This window comes from Platichthys flesus, chromosome 19, assembly GCF_949316205.1.
Source record: "Platichthys flesus chromosome 19, fPlaFle2.1, whole genome shotgun sequence".
In the NCBI taxonomy this organism is placed as follows: Eukaryota; Metazoa; Chordata; class Actinopteri; order Pleuronectiformes; family Pleuronectidae; genus Platichthys; species Platichthys flesus.
In genome coordinates, this window is record NC_084963.1 from 11,711,143 (window position 1) to 11,728,036 (window position 16,894).

A 16,894-nucleotide genomic window follows, 5' to 3' on the forward strand; every position below is an offset into this window, starting at 1 on the left:
TTTGTTACCACTCGAGCTAATGAGCTGTTACATTGTATAAAAACAAGTTAATTATTTAATCTCACTGCTCCCACGTTTCCTTTTGTTCTTCTACTCCCACATGTTTACAGACGTCTAAGAACTGCATTGTTATATCATATAATTACATATTTTTGTGGCCAAAGAGAACAAATTGTAAAAATAAATAAACTCAAAGTAAAAATGTGGAAAATGGCCACTAAATGCAAAAAAGCAGGCTTCCTGTGCGTTGTATCATTGACCAGGTGTTTAAAGCGTGTTAAATCATCCAGTATCTAAAATCCAAAAATGTAAAAGTAACTTTTAAGTAAGGCTGTCAAATATTTGTAGTAAAGTAGAAAACACAATTCTTTGAAATGTGTATCAAAAGCAGCATAGAATGACACAGACACACACACACACAAAATAATGTTTCAATCTTCTTGGTGTTTAGTTTCTCATGGGAACGAGCTGGCGGGGTGTGGCCTAGGGTAGAGTGGTCGTTACTGAACCAAAAGGTTGGGGGTTCAACCCCGACTCTTCCCCATCTTGGCAAAATACTGAACCCCTAAATTTGGCAGAACTTCAATCCCCTATTCATTGCACCATATCTTACACTATGTAAATAATGTCATTCTATCATTTGAACGGTAGATGGCAGTAAAACAAGATGAGAGCCTCAAATCAGCCGCAATTGGAAATAGAAGAACATGTATTCTCGCGAGATTTACCGGCACCACTGAGATCTCGTGTGTGTCTGATCGTATGGTCTCTAAAAGCCGCTGAGAAACAACAGCTTGTAGAAGCTGTTGTGTTTCTATATTCACATGGCAGATATTTAAATATGTAAGAGGCGAATATATCACTAGTGTCACTTTCACCTGAGAACTCTGGGTCACTTCAGAGACAAACTAAAGAAGCTGTCTGGCTGCTAGCACGCCGCAGTTAGCTACATGCTAAGGTTAGCCTCGTCGGGGACAACGTAAGCAACGAGGGTTTTATTTTCAGGTTTTATTTTTCAAAGTTTATTTAAAGATGAAGTGTCACTACGAGGTGTTGAGCGTGAAGCGGGACGCGGGAGATGACGATTTAAAGAAAGCGTATCGTAAGCTAGCGCTGAAATGGCATCCAGGTGAGTGCCAGAGACAACATGTCAGCATCTGTGATGGATCTAAGAAGCGTTTACATTATGATCGTAGACTCTGCTGTGGATGGAGAGGTGTTGTATTGTGATTGTATTGTTGGGCTCAGTTTAAAGTCTCATAATGTGCTTGTGAATATTAAAACAGCTGCTTAATTCACATTCCTCGAAGAGAGGAGACTGTACCTGTCAGAAAATGTAGATTATACACACAGCCTCTTAAAGATAGGCTGAACAGTTGATGATAACCCAGAGTTGAATATGGAGCTGCAGCAAATGGATGATTGATGGATTATTAATCTGTATAATAAACTCTTTGTTTCAATCACTAATTCTAATCACTATTTTTAAACAAATGTCCCACATTAAATGCTTTCAGCTTCATAAATGTGAGATTGTAACGTCTTTCTTGTATATGATGATGAACTGTACTTCTGCAGGATCAGAAATTACACTGTACCTCATTCTTTGAGAAGATGTTGACCTGGTCGAAATTTAATTTGTAGAAGACGGATTCATCTGGAAAAATACTCTATACTAAAAAAAATAATAGTTCTAGTTTTTGGTTGCTTGTCTGCATCAATTAATCCTTTCATGCAATTTAAAAATGTTTGAAACTGACTTATGCTGGGGCCTCCCTCCCTCATTTAATTATTGCGTCAAATGAACATTATTATGCTTTCAACTCTGGTTTCCCTCTGAATTTTCCAGATAAAAACTTGGATAATTCTGAGGACGCAGCAGAGAAGTTCAAGCTGATCCAGGCGGCTTATGATGTCCTGAGTGATTCACAGGAGCGAGCTTGGTATGTACGAATGTATTCCATCAATGAATGTGAAAAGAATCTCTCAACTTTCTTGTTGATGCAGTAGATCTGACTGTGTTATGTGCAGACTGTAGCATTGTGGGTTTTTTCTGTCAATGCAGGTATGATAATCACAGGGAGGCTCTGCTGAAAGGAGGAGTGAGTGGAGACTATGAAGACGACAGTATTGACCTGCTGCAGTACTTCACAGTCACCTGTTATTCTGGCTTTGGAGATGATGACAAGGTGAGTGTGTGCTCATGTGTGAGGATCATGTTGCACAGTGTGCTAGAGAAGAGAGAACTATTCTACCAGCTTCTCACAGTTAACCAAAGCCTTTAAAGCATATGAACCTTGAAATGTAATCTCAACCTCTAAAGAATGTACAACACAACCTGATTGGACATCGTCTTATTTCAATAGTCAGAGTAACCCAGGGATTGTGGCACCGCACACTTTAATAACAGGTCAGACTGTCTGTCCTCTTCTGATACTTGTTAACAATAAGAGAAAGGAGAGATGACACTATCAAAAGGCTGATTAAAGCCCATATTCACATCAGCTGCAGGACTGTGGGTGAACAAACAATTCTACTTCACTTTATAAAATGTCCAGCCCTCTTCGTGGCACGCCATAACACCGAGCCCCTCCACCTTTCTATTTTCTATTTACACACAGGAACTAATGATGAAACCCAGGCAATACTCTCTTTTTGTCTAAATTCATAGAGAACTACTAGAGGGCACCACCTTAACTACAGCACACTCTTCATCCTTCAGAAATATCCTGCCGGCATTTCAGAACATGTATTCATTATCTATTTTTCTGTCTTTTTTTTGTCTACTTTCTCTCTCCCTAGGGTTTTTTCACAGTTTACAGGAGTCTCTTTGAGTCTATTGTTAAGGAGGAGATGGAGCACGTCAAGGTAGAAGATGAAGAAGACGAGGAGTTTCCTCCCTTTGGAGACTCGAACAGTGACTATGATACCGTAAGTTAACCCCACACCTAAAATACTTCCCTTAAAGGTTCTTCATTTTTTATTTTATACAAAAACGTAATTACTTATTTATTCAACTGTTCCTGGTTCTGTTTCCATATCACAGGTAGTGCACGTGTTTTACGGCTACTGGCAGAGTTTCTGCACTCGTAAAAACTTTGCCTGGAAGGAGGAGTACGACACGAGACAGGCATCCAACCGCTGGGAGAAGAGGGCCATGGAGAAGGACAACAAGAAGACCAGGGACAAGGCTCGAAAGGAGCGCAACGAGCTGTTGCGACAGCTGGTGTCTTTCGTGCGCAAACGGGACCGCCGCGTGCTGGCCCACAGGAAGCTGGTGGAGGAACAGAACGCAGAGAAGATCAAGAAGGTGGAGGAGCTGAGGCGGAAGCAGAAGCTCAACCAGGCCAAGTGAGTAGTGCTTGGACAGTTAAGTGAGAGTGACATTTATTTTCCTCTATTTCTTGTTCACGCTCAACACACTTTGTTATTTGCTCCAAAGACTGGCAGAGGAGTACAAGGAGCAGAAGTGGGCGGCCATGTCTGAACTGGAGAAGGAACTGCAGCAGATGGAGGCTCAGTACGGAGAGGAGTTTGGCGATGTGTCGGAGAGTGAAGAAGAGGACAGCGAAGAGGCAGGAGGTCAGTGAGTGCGAGATTCAAGCCCTATTCCCCTGCATGCTGGCTGAGCATACAGAGCAGGGGTTGTTTTTTTTGTGCGTGTGTGTGTGTATTAAAAAATAAGGCCCGACAGATTTTCACCAAATTTTACTAGGGGGGTCTATCAGCTGCTGGTGCGGTTCTCCTACACTTTTCTGATGACAGTAGAGTGAAGACAACTTGGCTGTTATCGTCGGATTCACTAATGAAACAAAGGGGACTCAAACACCAAAACTCAAATCGAAAAGTAAATGAAAGAAAGTAAACACGGTGCTGCGGGGAATAAAATGAAAGCATATTCTAGTAGTCATGTGGGATCTGTGGGATGATTTCAACTGGAGAAATCTGAGGCAGAACTACGAATAGAAGCCTCCCACAGGACGCCCATTCTCCTCTTGTGTCTAATATAAAAACAGCTCTACGGCTAAAACACTGTAAACCGTTGACTGTTCAACTAAATAGAAAAGAACAGAAAGCAATGTATAATATACTAATATTATTATTATTATTATTAATACAAATTATAATACACGTTGTTTACATTGCATATGATACTCTCAATGCACATGAAAAGCGGGGGAGTGTGGCCAGCCCTTTACTCTTGACCCGTGGTTTAGGAAGAGCCAGTAGATCCCCGCCTGACGATCTTAGGCTCGGAATTAAAGACTGTGTTTAAACACAGTGAACTGTTGTCTATTATGTCTCAGTTTCAGGGAAGCAGGTGATATTTGGCATAAACCGTCAGACAAGCTGCTGGTGTTCAGAGAAATGTTCGCAGATTTGAAATTTATATTTTAACCAATGCATATATATGTTTGACAGATGCAGACCAGCCTGATGGAGACGAACTGCCGATTGATTATTATGACGACTTGTACTGCCCGGCCTGTGACAAATTATTCAAATCAGATCAAGCGTGAGTATCCCCCCCACCCACCCCACCCACCTCCTGTCTAAGTAAGCTCCTTTTATGAGTGAATGAAGCAACTTTAAATCCTTGTTTCAACAGTTTGTTGATAAATGTAACAGTCAAAAAGTATTTACTCAGTATGATACGAAGCACACTAAACTATGTAGGACTTAAAGTGGATCGGCTGATTGGAAATACAGTGCATTAGTTAATTTGTGACAAATTTAAGGCCAAATGGAAAAGTTCCTTCATGCTGTGGGGCTATGGTTGATATTTTAAAGATGGACTATTCAAATTTACTGACAATCTTAAAGAGATAACTGAACTCTTGCAAAGTTAAAAGCATCTATCAATGGAAAGAGTGACAGAAAAGGGCTTAACAAGCAGCTTATGGGAGATGGAGGATAGATGTGTATAGAAACATTTAGAGGCCGTCAATGTTAAAGGACGTTCTGCAACCAAATGCAAATCTACAAGATTTAGCCACACGCTAGTTTTCATCTGCCGTCCCTGGCAGCATGATGCTGAAATAATAGATAATAAATAGACATATGTAATAAAACACAGATCTAGTATTTAGTTTTTTTAATGAGGGAATGTCCGTAATCATTTTAACGACTCTTCAACTATTTACTGTTTTTAATGCTTTATAAAAAAAAAATTGTCCATCTCCAGAATGAAAAACCATGAAAAATCCAAAAAGCACCGGGAGATGGTGGCGTTGCTAAAGCAACAGCTGAAGCAGGAAGAGGATTTACTTGGTTTGAACGGCACAGAGAGGGAGGCAGGAAATGAGGATAATGACCCGGAAGAGGTGGAAGAAGAAGAAGAAGAAGAAGAAGAGGAGGAAGAAAAGCCAAGGCAAAAGTATGTTGCTGTGATAGTAGAAAACAAAAAAAAACAAAATTTTTTTTATTTTTGTTGACATTGTTCTTTCCACCTGCAACAGGTTGTCCAAAAAACAAAAGAGGAAAAAGAAACAGAAGGAAGTCGTACACGTGAGTCTTATTTATTTATTTGTTTATTTATTAAATAATGTAAATTAATGTTCTCACTATGACTGTGGAGTACAACTTTCTTCTAAAAGCTTCTTCTTTTCTCTAGTCATCCTCTCCTCCACAGCAGAGCGCTCCGGAGGAAGTGGAGGAGAAGGAGAAACCAACTCCGACCACGTGCGAGGAAGACGTCCCCGACGCGTCAGCAGGCCCCACAGAGCCTGAGGAGCAGGTCGATCCCCCCCCCACAGAAGTCAAGAGGTCAGTCCGGGTTATGCAACATCTCCAGTTTTGTTTTCTGACACACTCAGGATTGGTCAAGACAAGTACCAGCTTTGGATTCCCTTTCATTTGTATTTGATTTCTATAATCAACACGGAAATAAAATCTTAGGAAACAAGCTCTTTGGAAAAACAAGAACCTGAATCATTTCATGAGCAAATGGTACAAGAAAGGGAGATAGGGAGAAATAAGGGGTCGTTTGACACAGTTGATCCCTGGATTAAATCATCCAGGAAAACACAAGTTTATTTACAGTTGCATAAAGTGTTAATATTTGTGTTTAAATGTTGCATCTGCAGCTCTGGGAAGACGAAAGGAAAGAAGGCAGGAGGAAAAGACAAAACGAAGAATGTCCAGACAAACGCAGGAGGAGAAGAGTTCCCTGAGGTTAGTACAATAAAACACAAAGGGTTTTACAGTCTGTGTCCCAGTCTGTGTTTTTCTTCTTATCAATTCAATCACCTCCCCCTACTGGCATAGAATGATCAGTACGTGTATCTGTGTTCACGCTACTACATAATTTCTCCCTATTTCCACCTCCAGAAGGAAGCAAACCTTCGCTGTGGGATCTGCAACTACGAGTTCCCCACGAGAAACAAGTTGTTTGACCACATAAAGACTAGCGGCCATGCCATCGCTCTCTCTGCAAAGGCCTCACACAGCGCCACGAGCAAGAGCAAAAAAGACAAGAAGAAGAACAGATAACGCGACAGAATCCGGGCAGATCAAAAACTGAAAGAGTTTGAACCAGCAGGGACGATGGAAACACGATCAAACGTCTCTCAGGAGGTAGATGAAGATAAAAAGTGGACTTGGAGAGAATAGTTTTTATTTTTTAAATACTCAATTATCATATTGGGTGAGATGACTGTGTATAAGTGTGAGGGATTGAGTCTTCCATGTTTGATGAACCAGGACCTCTCACAGTAACTTATGAATCACTGTACAGATAAACCCACACAGGACGTCCCAACACAAACACTGATACCCAGAAACCTTACTGTTTGAAAAACCGTCTCTCTTACTGTCATGAACGGCATTATTAAAAAAAATTAGATGATGCATGTTGGTATTGATACAACAATCCTGGACTGATTTCCATACATTTTTCTGACCAACAATAAACTGTTATTAGCTATTCCTGTACATAATATACACCTGTACCCTCGTGTGCTGTTGTATCAACTTCATATTTATAGTTGTTGGTTTGCAGACTACTGTTAAAATCATCAAAATGTCTTATCGTTTTTACTGATAAAGGAAGGCCTGCACGATAAATCAGATGATGACATACTCAGCAGACGTAATAAGCGTCACCAAATACACTTGTAGATTGACGGCCATGAATAAAAGTCAGCATTGACCAGATCAAGGACGGACTGCAGGAGTGTTCTATTGTGTCTCATGGCTCCACTCCTGCTGCTGCAGCCGAGTTAAATCTGTTGCCTCCAAACCAGAAACCGAGCATTCACATTAAGAAATAACAGGTGGATGGTCGTCCACGTTTTCAAATTCAAATTGTTTAGTTACGTTGTGGAGTTGTGTCATAGTGCGCCAGAAAGATCTGATGCAAACAAATATTCCTATCTATAATGATAATGAAGTGGTTTTGCTGGGATGATGTTCCTGCCAACAACAGCTGACATTGGTCGAGATGCGGAGTAAACCTTCCACAGTTCGCCAGTGTGTAAAATAAGTTATTTACCCTGTTACCTCCAGAAAACAAACTTATTTTCTAGCGATAAGATGAAAAAATACATTTTATTGCAAGATAATGAATATGATTTATGTATATATGGGATCAACTGGATTAAAAAAGATGATTAAAGCTGTTAGCTTATATACCAGAAATAGACAGAACCTTTACAAAATACCTACAGATTCATTATTACATTCATCAGAAAAGTTTTCATAAATCATAATATATTGATAGACCTAAGTGGATCAGAAAAGCACAAAATAACTTTTCTGAAGATGATGCACTGTACAAGATATATTTTCTCATTTAATTCATGAGTAATTGGGTCATGTACTGAGCTTTTATAGTATAAATTATAATTACTATTCATTGTTCAAAAAGGTTCAAGAGAAGTTCACTTCTTCAGAGGGTCAGCATGGCGTTTATCTTCTCTCCATGTAGTCGTGGACGGACTTTTCAAAAACTGCCAGGAAGAAATCTGCGTCTTCCATCGTGATGCACATTGGGGGTTTGACACGAAAGGTCTGAAAAGTCGAACCATAAAGAAAGCAATTATTAAATAGCAGAGATACTGATGAGCAGGGCAGTGTTTGACCAGGTGAGGGGCCTTGTTGTTTCTCACAATGACAGCAGAGCATCACATCAGCCGGAACGATAAACGGTGAAGTAATTAATAAATTAATAAATTGATTATTCTTGAATTTAGTGTTCTTTGCATTTTAGAACAAGTTGTAATTCAAGTTGAAAATACAGAAAAAAAATGTTCTCAAGGATAAAGCAGAGGTTTTGAAAAATGTGTTTTTCTCCTACAGATATTTATCACTAAGCTCCTGGTGTTTATGATCTTAATAAGTAAGACAGAAGGTGATGGCTGGTACCTGTCCATATACTCCTCCTTTCCCTATCAGGATCCCCATGTCCTTGACGTCCTCGAAGATCTTATTCATTTCATCAGGAGGCAGAGGGTCTCTGCTGGCCTGAGGACGACAAGAGAAAACGTGACGCTTGACGTTTAAAAGTTTCCTGTGTTTCATATAGATCATTAAACACACATATGAGACACTTGTAATTTCCTTCTTTTTGGTCTCCCTCACAGAGGTCTTCATAAACCTCAATCAGTCCCCCCCCCCCCCCTCCATTGATCACATCACTCGTGTACTCCAGCAGCTTCATTGGCTCCCTGTCAAATACAGCATTGTTTTTAATATTCTGCTCCTCACCTTTGAGGCCATCCACAGTTCTGCTCCTCTATACCTTTCTGGACACACCCTCCCCGCACTCTCAGTTCTTCTTCTACCATCCACCTCACTGGACCACCTGCCCGTTTGACTACCATGGGATTCAAGCCTTCAGCCTCTGGAGCTCTCTACCACCAGACATTTGCAACATTGACTCTTAACCCATTTTTAAATCTCATCCGAAAGCTCATCTTTTTAAACAGGCATATTCAGTCTGATTTTCTTCCATTTTGCAAACTACGTGTATTAATCAATGTTCATTCTATTTATTTTAAACATTATCTTGATGTTTTGATACATTTCTTTTTTGTTGTGTTTATCTCAGCCCACTTACTTTTAAATACAATTAACAAAATAAAAAAATGGAACACGTTAGAAAACCTGTAGTGCATTCACTGCAATTGGAATAGATTTTTCACAATTCCAGATGCTGGTCCGGCTAATGGTTAACTGGGGCACTGCTGAACCATGACCCCCCAGGAGGCCCAGCACACATTACACAACCATGGGAGCGGGAGTGAGTGTGTCACTGCTGTATCAATCTCAATACCTTGTCTTTGACCATTTCCACACCGATCTGCAGGCCTTTCCCACGGACATCCCCGATAATCTCGTACTTGTCTCTGAGCTTTGCCAGTTCCAGCATCATATAGGTGCCCACTTTGAGGCTGATCTGCTGCGTGCTGTCCTCTTTGATTGTCTGTTAAGTAAAAGAGATAAACATGGTATAATTCATTGTGCTTATGGGATTAGGAACTACTGTAGAAAGACAAGTGGAATTCTTACGTCGAGTACTGATGAAGCGACTGCACAGGCCATGGGATTCCCTCCAAACGTGTTGAAGTGAACGCCCTTGGCAAATGAGGCGGCGATTTCTGGAAAACACATGAACAAACATGCTCATAACTTCATCCACCGCTGCTTTCGGATTAAAAAGTCTTTTAAAAATATGGATTTGCTACTACATCCAAATAATTTGTGAAGGCATCATCTCTTCATGATCACTGACGTATCATCAACGATTATTTCATATGGAGCTGTCCATCTGAGCTAACTATGCTAACGAACTCTGGAGATACCCATTTGGTTTCTCTTTGTGGACTTTCCATTTCCTTGTGTACCTTATCATTTGTATGATAATATTTGATGAATCCTTCCTTGTGTCTCTTCCTCAATTAAGATCCCTTCTGGTGATTCTTGGTTCCTTTCTTATTTGGACATTTCCACTTAATTTCCTTGGATCTGCATTCCCTTTTTTCCACCTAATGTTCTTATTTTTCAGCCACCAGCTCTCACTTTGCATCTCAAATCTAAATAAAAAATGGGTTGACTGAGGGGTCATCACTTTGCTACCTAAACAAATAAAAAAGGAACAACCTATTATCACGCATCTGCAACCAGAAACAAGCAAAACAGATAAATACAACCATCGCAGGTCATTGCGTTCATTGGATTAGTGTCACAAAGCCTCTATATAGCCTGTGCACTTTGATGCTAATGCCATATGTGCTCATATGCAACTGCTGTGCATCATCAGTGTGTCAGTCATACGGAGAATAATTCCTATTTCATTATGGGAGCACATCTTCTTCCTTTCACATTCAGATTTTGCGAAGCTTTGCCTCAAAAGGATGGTCTCTCTCTCAAAAAGCGCCTCCTCTCATGCACCTTTGCACCAATGTTCTGTGCTTCAGCTGATTCCTTCTCACTAGGGCTGCTTCTGCTCATGCTGGTTGTGAAAAGAACCAATAGAATGCCAGATATGACGTTGACCAATGAAACTGTCACTGTCTCATTTGCAGATGTTTTCACTTGACTTCTTACAGTTCCAGAGGCCTGGACAGCACACCCGAGCATATACAGGCTGATGTCAGTCACCACGCACAGCTCGTCCCACATATCAAGTAGCCTTCAACAGTGACTGAAAATAAAAGGACTGGGAGGGCAGGGTGGGGCCTGCTCAGGTCATGGTGGACCCTGTGTAGGGCCCATGTTTACTAGAAGGTCTGTTCTTCGACCCCTGGCTCCTCCATTCCATCTGCTGAGGTCTCTAAAGTGCAGGTGGGAGAAACCTCTTTCTTCCATCTCGATACAGTCAAACACAACCCTCACTGGACAGGGATTTGAATCCAATGCGGATCTTTATGATCACTTACTTACAGACATTGTGCAGGTCCATGCTGGCAGACCAACTGCACATACATCCTAGCCCCAGCCATCGGCTTTGTAGCTGGGGTGGTAGTAGAGGGCTGAACACCCTCCTCATGTTCTTCAGAACGTAGGCTAATGGGCTTATCCCTGGAGACATTCCCTTGCTAGGTCCACATGCTTTGCCATTAGACTGGACCTCTAACTCGGTCGGTTTGTAAGGTGACGACATGAAGCTGTTCACTCCAGCTGGCTCACTGAATCTTGTGATTGGGTAATTGCTGGTCCCAGGCTTGCTTTGTCCTGTATTGGCTAGTCTTGAAAGAGAGCAGTGCACAATGCTCACAAGTGGTGGGGGTTGTTATCGTGTTGCAGTGTTGCACTATTTGGCAGGAAGCTCAAACAGCATGATTGACTGCCCGAGCGGTTTTGTTACCAAGTACCCCTTAGCTGGTACTGAGATGCAATGGTAATATTTTTTTTAATGGAGTATAATATCTGATCTGCCTAACGTCAGATAGATAAAATTGTTGTCCTTCAATGATTCTTTTTTATTGTTAATTAATCCGTCGGGCAGTGAAGTAATAGTTGTTGTTTGGAGCCTGTTGATTCGGGCCTGACTGTCAGCTCACAAAATAAAGCTAAATTATTCATCCGTACTTGGGAAACCCACAGAAACCGTCTCATCTTGCATCTTGTCAACACACTATGCATTATGCAGTTGGAAGCAGGGTTTTTATGTTTCACAGGATTATCTCACCTGGTGTTGTAACAACAGCTCCCATTGGGAATCCATTACCGATGCCTTTCGCCATCGTGACCATATCGGGAATGACGTCATGACCTTGGAAACCCCAGAAGTGGGTTCCTGTTCGTCCAAATCCAGTCTGCACCTGAAGACCCAGAGGAAATTATTAAGTTTGTGTACAGCACAACCCCACAAACTTTCCAAAGCAGCCCATTAGTACCTTGTATTCAAAAGCCTTGCAATATTGGGTTTGCTTTTTAGGCCCTTCATCTTGGCATAATATACCAACTCCGTCTTGTTGCGGTTTTTAGCCTAATTTCCAACGGCAACAGGCAGATTTAGAGTGAAAAACCTCTATAGCCCCAAAGTAAGCTACTTGCCCCAGTTAAGAAACACCTGGTGATCTCAATGGAGCGAGATACTTATTTTAGAGATGTTTTAATCTAAACAGACCCTTAATGAAAATGAATGTGGGACTTCAATCTGTAAGGTAACTAAGAAAAAAAGTATTGAATTGTGTCCAATGGATAATAAATAGGATTTTTTTTTTCTACTTTTTTCATATTAACTGTATGGTTAGTTATAGGGGCAGAGCGTGGCCTAGGGGATAGAGTGGGTATTCTGAAACAAGAAGGTTGCCGGTTTGAATCCCACTCTTTCCCATCTGCATGCCTAAGTGTCCTTGGCAAGATACTGAACCCCTAAAATGGCCCCTCATAAGTGCTGAGTGTTCTGAAATGTAAGTCACTTTGGACAAAAGCGTCAGCTAAATGTAATGTAATGATGATAATATTATCCAAACCCAAAGATTTACTCCTATACTGTTCATATAAAAAAATGAAATCCATTGAGTTCATAAATTGTAAAAATATTAATAAAATAGATGTATTTTACCTCATCGGCGATGCAGACGCCTCCTCTCTCTCTCACAAGTGTATAAGCCTCCTTCAGGAAGTTTTTAGGGTACTGCACAGCTCCTCCAACTCCCTGTAAATACCAATCACATTCACATCCCATATTAAACAACACATACACTTGACAGAAGACTCTTTGTGTATGTATTTACTAACAGTATATGACATGCAGTAAGAAATGGTAATAATCAAGTGTCAAAGCGACAGATCTGAAACAGAGCAGTATTTATTTATAATTCCAACACCGTATTTCTTTCTGCAGCAGAACGTGGTACCTGGATGGGCTCCGCAAAGAAAGCAGCAATTCGACTTGGGACGCTGGTAGCAAACGTCTCTTTGAGCTGTCCGATGTACTGTTCATTTGCCATGCAATGACCTGTGGGATGAACAAAAACAAGACTTTTATATCATTGAGCACACACATTAGCATGCATAGAAAAATGGGATAATCCCCCAAATAATCTTTATCTTTGTCTAAAATCTATGAACTAAGCAACGGTTCAACTATTTTTCAAGCGAGTTAGCGTTGTTGCTTGGCCCTAGCCCTTTATGGTAGACAACCTGTGCTACAAGTTCAACCACTGCATCTCTATTAAAACGTCAGAAGCAGCGCAAATTTCATCTAGGGTTTAGATGAAAAGTGATACACAATCTGAACATAAATTCAACAAGTCATGTGCTTAAAGTGAAAGACCCCGCTCTTGAACAAAGCTGATAAAAAACCTCCATACTCATTGACATTGTAAAGCAGAACCCAAACTCGTGCTGTTGTTTCGAATGCGGTGGCGAGTGATACAAATAGCATTTTCTCTTGTCTTTGGAGTGTGTTTGAAACATGTATGCCTGAATGCCCCTCAACAAATAAACAGGGTTGTGTGTTTTATCAGAGCTGCAGGCGAGAAGATGATGGACTGGTGGAGATAGAATGTGCGTATTTACAAATATTTGTAAAGAGGATGGAGTTACATCTATCCCATTTAAATCTCAAGTGATCATGGTATATGAAATTTCGAGTGACAGATGAGTCGTTAGATCGACAATGCCAGGAGAGGAACTTGAATTTTGTCCTAACTAAACCTGCTGCTGTTTTATAATATACTATATAAAGCAGAGCAACATGGCGCATATCGACTGATATTGATATTTTGCAGCTGATTGCAGTTTGTATTGTATACACAGTCAATTTGATATTCTGATCTTTCCAGTTAAACTCGCTTGCTGAACTATAACAAATTTCTGAAAATGGCAAAAGGTGAAAGGTAACAGAGGTAAATGATCGACAGCAGGAGACAGTGAACTTTACACAGGAACTTCTAGAGTTTTTTTTGTCTCATTTGCAGGATAAAAACAGAGCAAAAGTCTTGTACTCAGTCAAACCAAAGATCCTGTTTTTTATGGATGTTGTGCTGCATTTAAATTCAAATTCAATAAAAATACACACAACCTCTAGACATGTTTCTATCTCCATGCATGAATACATTATATGAAAGTGTTGTAAATGATTTGAAGGACTAATGCAAACATGACTGTAATGTAACATGATCCCCCCCCCCACCCCTTATAAAAAAAAAGCGTGAGTGTGTTGAGCCATGTGTGCACATGTTTGTGTACCTTGAGCACAGCCACAGTCTCTGATGGTCTGAACCGGAGAGTCCCTGCAATGGCTTCCTCCCCAGGGACCTCTGAACACATCGGGACACATGGTCTGTTCATAGGGAAGAAACGTGATCAGCTGGGTCAACCTCACAGCAGCAGCAGTCACTCATCATTATAAAGATATCATCATGAAACAATATATTTCACATGAATCTACGGGACCATTGTAAAAATACAGAGAATGTTTGGTGCAAATGTATTATTATTTCATTGTAAGAGATTGTTGCATACATACATTTGTGCAGCCTGAGGCACCGGCAATTGGATATTTATATGCTGCGTTGGAAGTAAGACCAATGGTCTGTGGGCTGCCACCGTGATAAGATCCTCTGGAAGAAGAAAAAAAAAAAAAATAATACATATATATATATTTTTTTTTCATATTCCTGATTAGAAGCTTGAATTATCAACCTTGTAATCTAATGTTAAATCCGTGTGTTTAAACTAGTGTGTGCTGCTTCTGCGCTTCAAATAACAGTCTACTTGAATCACTGGGAAGAACATCTAATGTAAAACCATTATACAATGAAAACACTGCATATACATTTGAATCATTAACCTTATATAAAAGGGTTAGGGTTAGGGTTATTTAAATATTATGTAATATCAAGCTATTACTACTACAATCAAGATCAGAAGACTTGTACCTGAAAGTGATGATATCAAAGTTGCCTGTGTGGAGTCGAGCCATCATCATAGCCAGGTCATTGGCTTCCGAGCCACTGTTGGTCAAATATACCACCTAGAGAGGGAAACACAAAGGGAATAAAAAAAAATTGACAATACATCTGGATCCACACGTAAAGTGAGCAAAATCAGGAACCCACACAGGTACCTTGAGAGGATCTGGGAGGTGGGAGGCTAGTTTCTCACAGTACTCATGCAGAGGAGGGTAGACGTAGATGTTGGTCGTATGCCACAGTCTCTTCAACTGTTGCAATGCAGCTGCTGTTACTCTCCTGTACATACAGACGTCAGAAATAAGACAAATATAACATCAACACTGCTCTTATTTATATATTTCTGTGTGGACATTGCATGTTCTCCCTAAGTCTGTGTGGGTCTTCTCCGGCTTCATCCTGCATGTAGACTGGGGGCTCAAGGGGACATGTGGTATAGATAATGGATGGATGAATGGATCTACTATCAGTTCTTGACCCAGTAAAGAACAAAAGATCTTACGGGTGGCAGTGGCCCACGCTGACTGTTGCCACGCCGGCAAAAAAATCCAAATACCGCTTCCCGTCCACGTCCCACAGCCACTGCATGTGTCCCTGGTGGACAAACACTGGCTTCTTATAGGAGGTAACCTTCATGATCATGGGGTTGCAGTTCTTTCTGCGGATCTCCATCATCCGCTCTTTGGACATACCCTGAACAGAGACAAAATACAAACAGGAGAAAAGGAGTCACAGTTTACGCAGGGTGTTTATCTTTTGTTTTCCTTTATGCTGAGTTTGTCAAAGAGCTAGAGACACCATGGTGATGTCGGGAGGATGTTGCTTTTACCTTGTATTCCTCTGGTTTGAAACTGCATGGGGGCATCTCTGGGATGTCTGTGGGGAGGTGACTGGGGGAGGTCTTCTGATATAATGCACCTGTGAAACCATTGTAATGGAAAGTTTATATTGCGAGGTTGAGATAATATACACCTTTTAGGAGTAAAAATTAATCGATACAGATTCATTAATATTTAATAATCATCTTAGAGCCCTCGATTATATAATTATAACTTCATGAAGGTGGGATTTATTTTGGGACTATAGATATTTGACTTTAAACCCCAGCTGATTTATTTCTAAAGGGAATGAAACCCCACCAGTGATCTGGGTTCTCTGAGGCAGCGCCACACACCAGCAGAATATGGTGGGTCTCCATGGTCACTCACCAGTTGGCAGGTGGAATTCTGTTGACGGGCCGGGCGGTCGCCAGCGGGACGCTCCCGTTAGAGCGCGTCCCCGAAGAAAGGAGCCAACTTTATACATGTTGTTTTTAGGGTGCAGAAGAAACACACACTCACACACACACTGACACACACACTGATACGTTCTGACACACACTCACAGCCGAAGTGGTATCTCGCTGTCACCAGTTTCTCAAAGATTCTGCAGGTTGTAACTTCTGTGAGAAAAGTCCAGCAGCCAATGAACCCGGGTCCAGCCCCCGTCACGTGTCACGGGATGCGCGCGCGCCCCCGTGCAGATGATCGTAAGTGGGGATAGCTTGACAACATGTGGCTGACTTGACAAAACAGATGCTATGCAAGCAGGGAGGTCTCCGGTTTGGCGGAGAGTGGAATCGTCAAGCACACAAGAAGTAAATGTGTGTTCTTGTGAGTCTAGGAAGGATCTCATGGTGTCCCTGACCTCACTTCTATCCCTCTGAAGAATTTGAATATTGGAGCATTTCTCCCTTTTTTTTTATTAAGCTATACAAACCAAAGAATCAATAATAATAGTTAAAGAACTAATCATTATATAAATCAGAAAATCAAAGGAAAGTATTTATGAAGTAGTTCTGCATCATCCATCTGTTAAAATATGGATGCGATATTAATGACCTACACAGTTTCCCTTTTGTTGCAGAAAGAAAATACAACTTCTGATTTAGTTAAATTATGAATGCAGGACTTCAAACTGTATTTTGGTATTTATGTTTTATCTTAATGCTTCTTCCAAATAACTAATCCACCATTAGTGCAACA

The 16,894-nt window shown here is 40.9% G+C and overlaps 2 protein-coding genes across 2 annotated transcripts; one reads left to right on the forward strand and one right to left on the reverse strand.

Moving 5' to 3' along the window:
* Positions 1-724: 724 nt before the first annotated feature.
* dnajc21 (DnaJ heat shock protein family (Hsp40) member C21) lies at positions 725-7,014 on the forward strand. Its single transcript, XM_062412498.1, has 12 exons — positions 725-1,129; positions 1,850-1,943; positions 2,066-2,189; positions 2,803-2,931; positions 3,047-3,351; positions 3,443-3,582; positions 4,423-4,516; positions 5,186-5,377; positions 5,460-5,508; positions 5,615-5,766; positions 6,087-6,174; positions 6,331-7,014. The coding sequence occupies exons 1-12, from the start codon at positions 1,033-1,035 to the stop codon at positions 6,490-6,492; spliced, it is 1,626 nt and encodes a 541-aa protein (XP_062268482.1). The 5' UTR covers positions 725-1,032; the 3' UTR covers positions 6,493-7,014.
* A 515-nt stretch (positions 7,015-7,529) lies between these two features.
* agxt2 (alanine--glyoxylate aminotransferase 2) lies at positions 7,530-16,330 on the reverse strand. Its single transcript, XM_062412499.1, has 14 exons — positions 16,079-16,330; positions 15,700-15,788; positions 15,373-15,563; positions 15,026-15,149; positions 14,838-14,932; positions 14,426-14,519; positions 14,146-14,239; positions 12,810-12,910; positions 12,515-12,607; positions 11,633-11,765; positions 9,511-9,599; positions 9,275-9,424; positions 8,365-8,463; positions 7,530-8,010 (listed from the first exon to the last, which is right to left on the reverse strand). Exons 1-14 carry the CDS (start codon positions 16,173-16,175, stop codon positions 7,909-7,911), a joined length of 1,551 nt encoding a protein of 516 aa, XP_062268483.1. The 5' UTR covers positions 16,176-16,330; the 3' UTR covers positions 7,530-7,908.
* Positions 16,331-16,894: the final 564 nt, after the last annotated feature.

Bases quoted from the DNA above. Each gene is read 5' to 3' on its own strand.
- agxt2 (XM_062412499.1), bottom strand. From the start codon at position 16,175: ATGTATAAAGTTGGCTCCTTTCTTCGGGGACGCGCTCTAACGGGAGCG. The intron at 15,789-16,078 runs GTGAGTGACCAT...ATGGTTTCACAG, and splicing joins AGAATTCCACCTGCCAACTG to GTGCATTATATCAGAAGACC. The intron at 14,933-15,025 runs GTACCTGTGTGG...TTCCCTCTCTAG, and splicing joins ACCTCCCAGATCCTCTCAAG to GTGGTATATTTGACCAACAG.
- dnajc21 (XM_062412498.1), top strand. From the start codon at position 1,033: ATGAAGTGTCACTACGAGGTGTTGAGCGTGAAGCGGGACGCGGGAGAT. The intron at 1,944-2,065 runs GTATGTACGAAT...CTGTCAATGCAG, and splicing joins GATTCACAGGAGCGAGCTTG to GTATGATAATCACAGGGAGG. The intron at 3,352-3,442 runs GTGAGTAGTGCT...TTTGCTCCAAAG, and splicing joins CAGAAGCTCAACCAGGCCAA to ACTGGCAGAGGAGTACAAGG.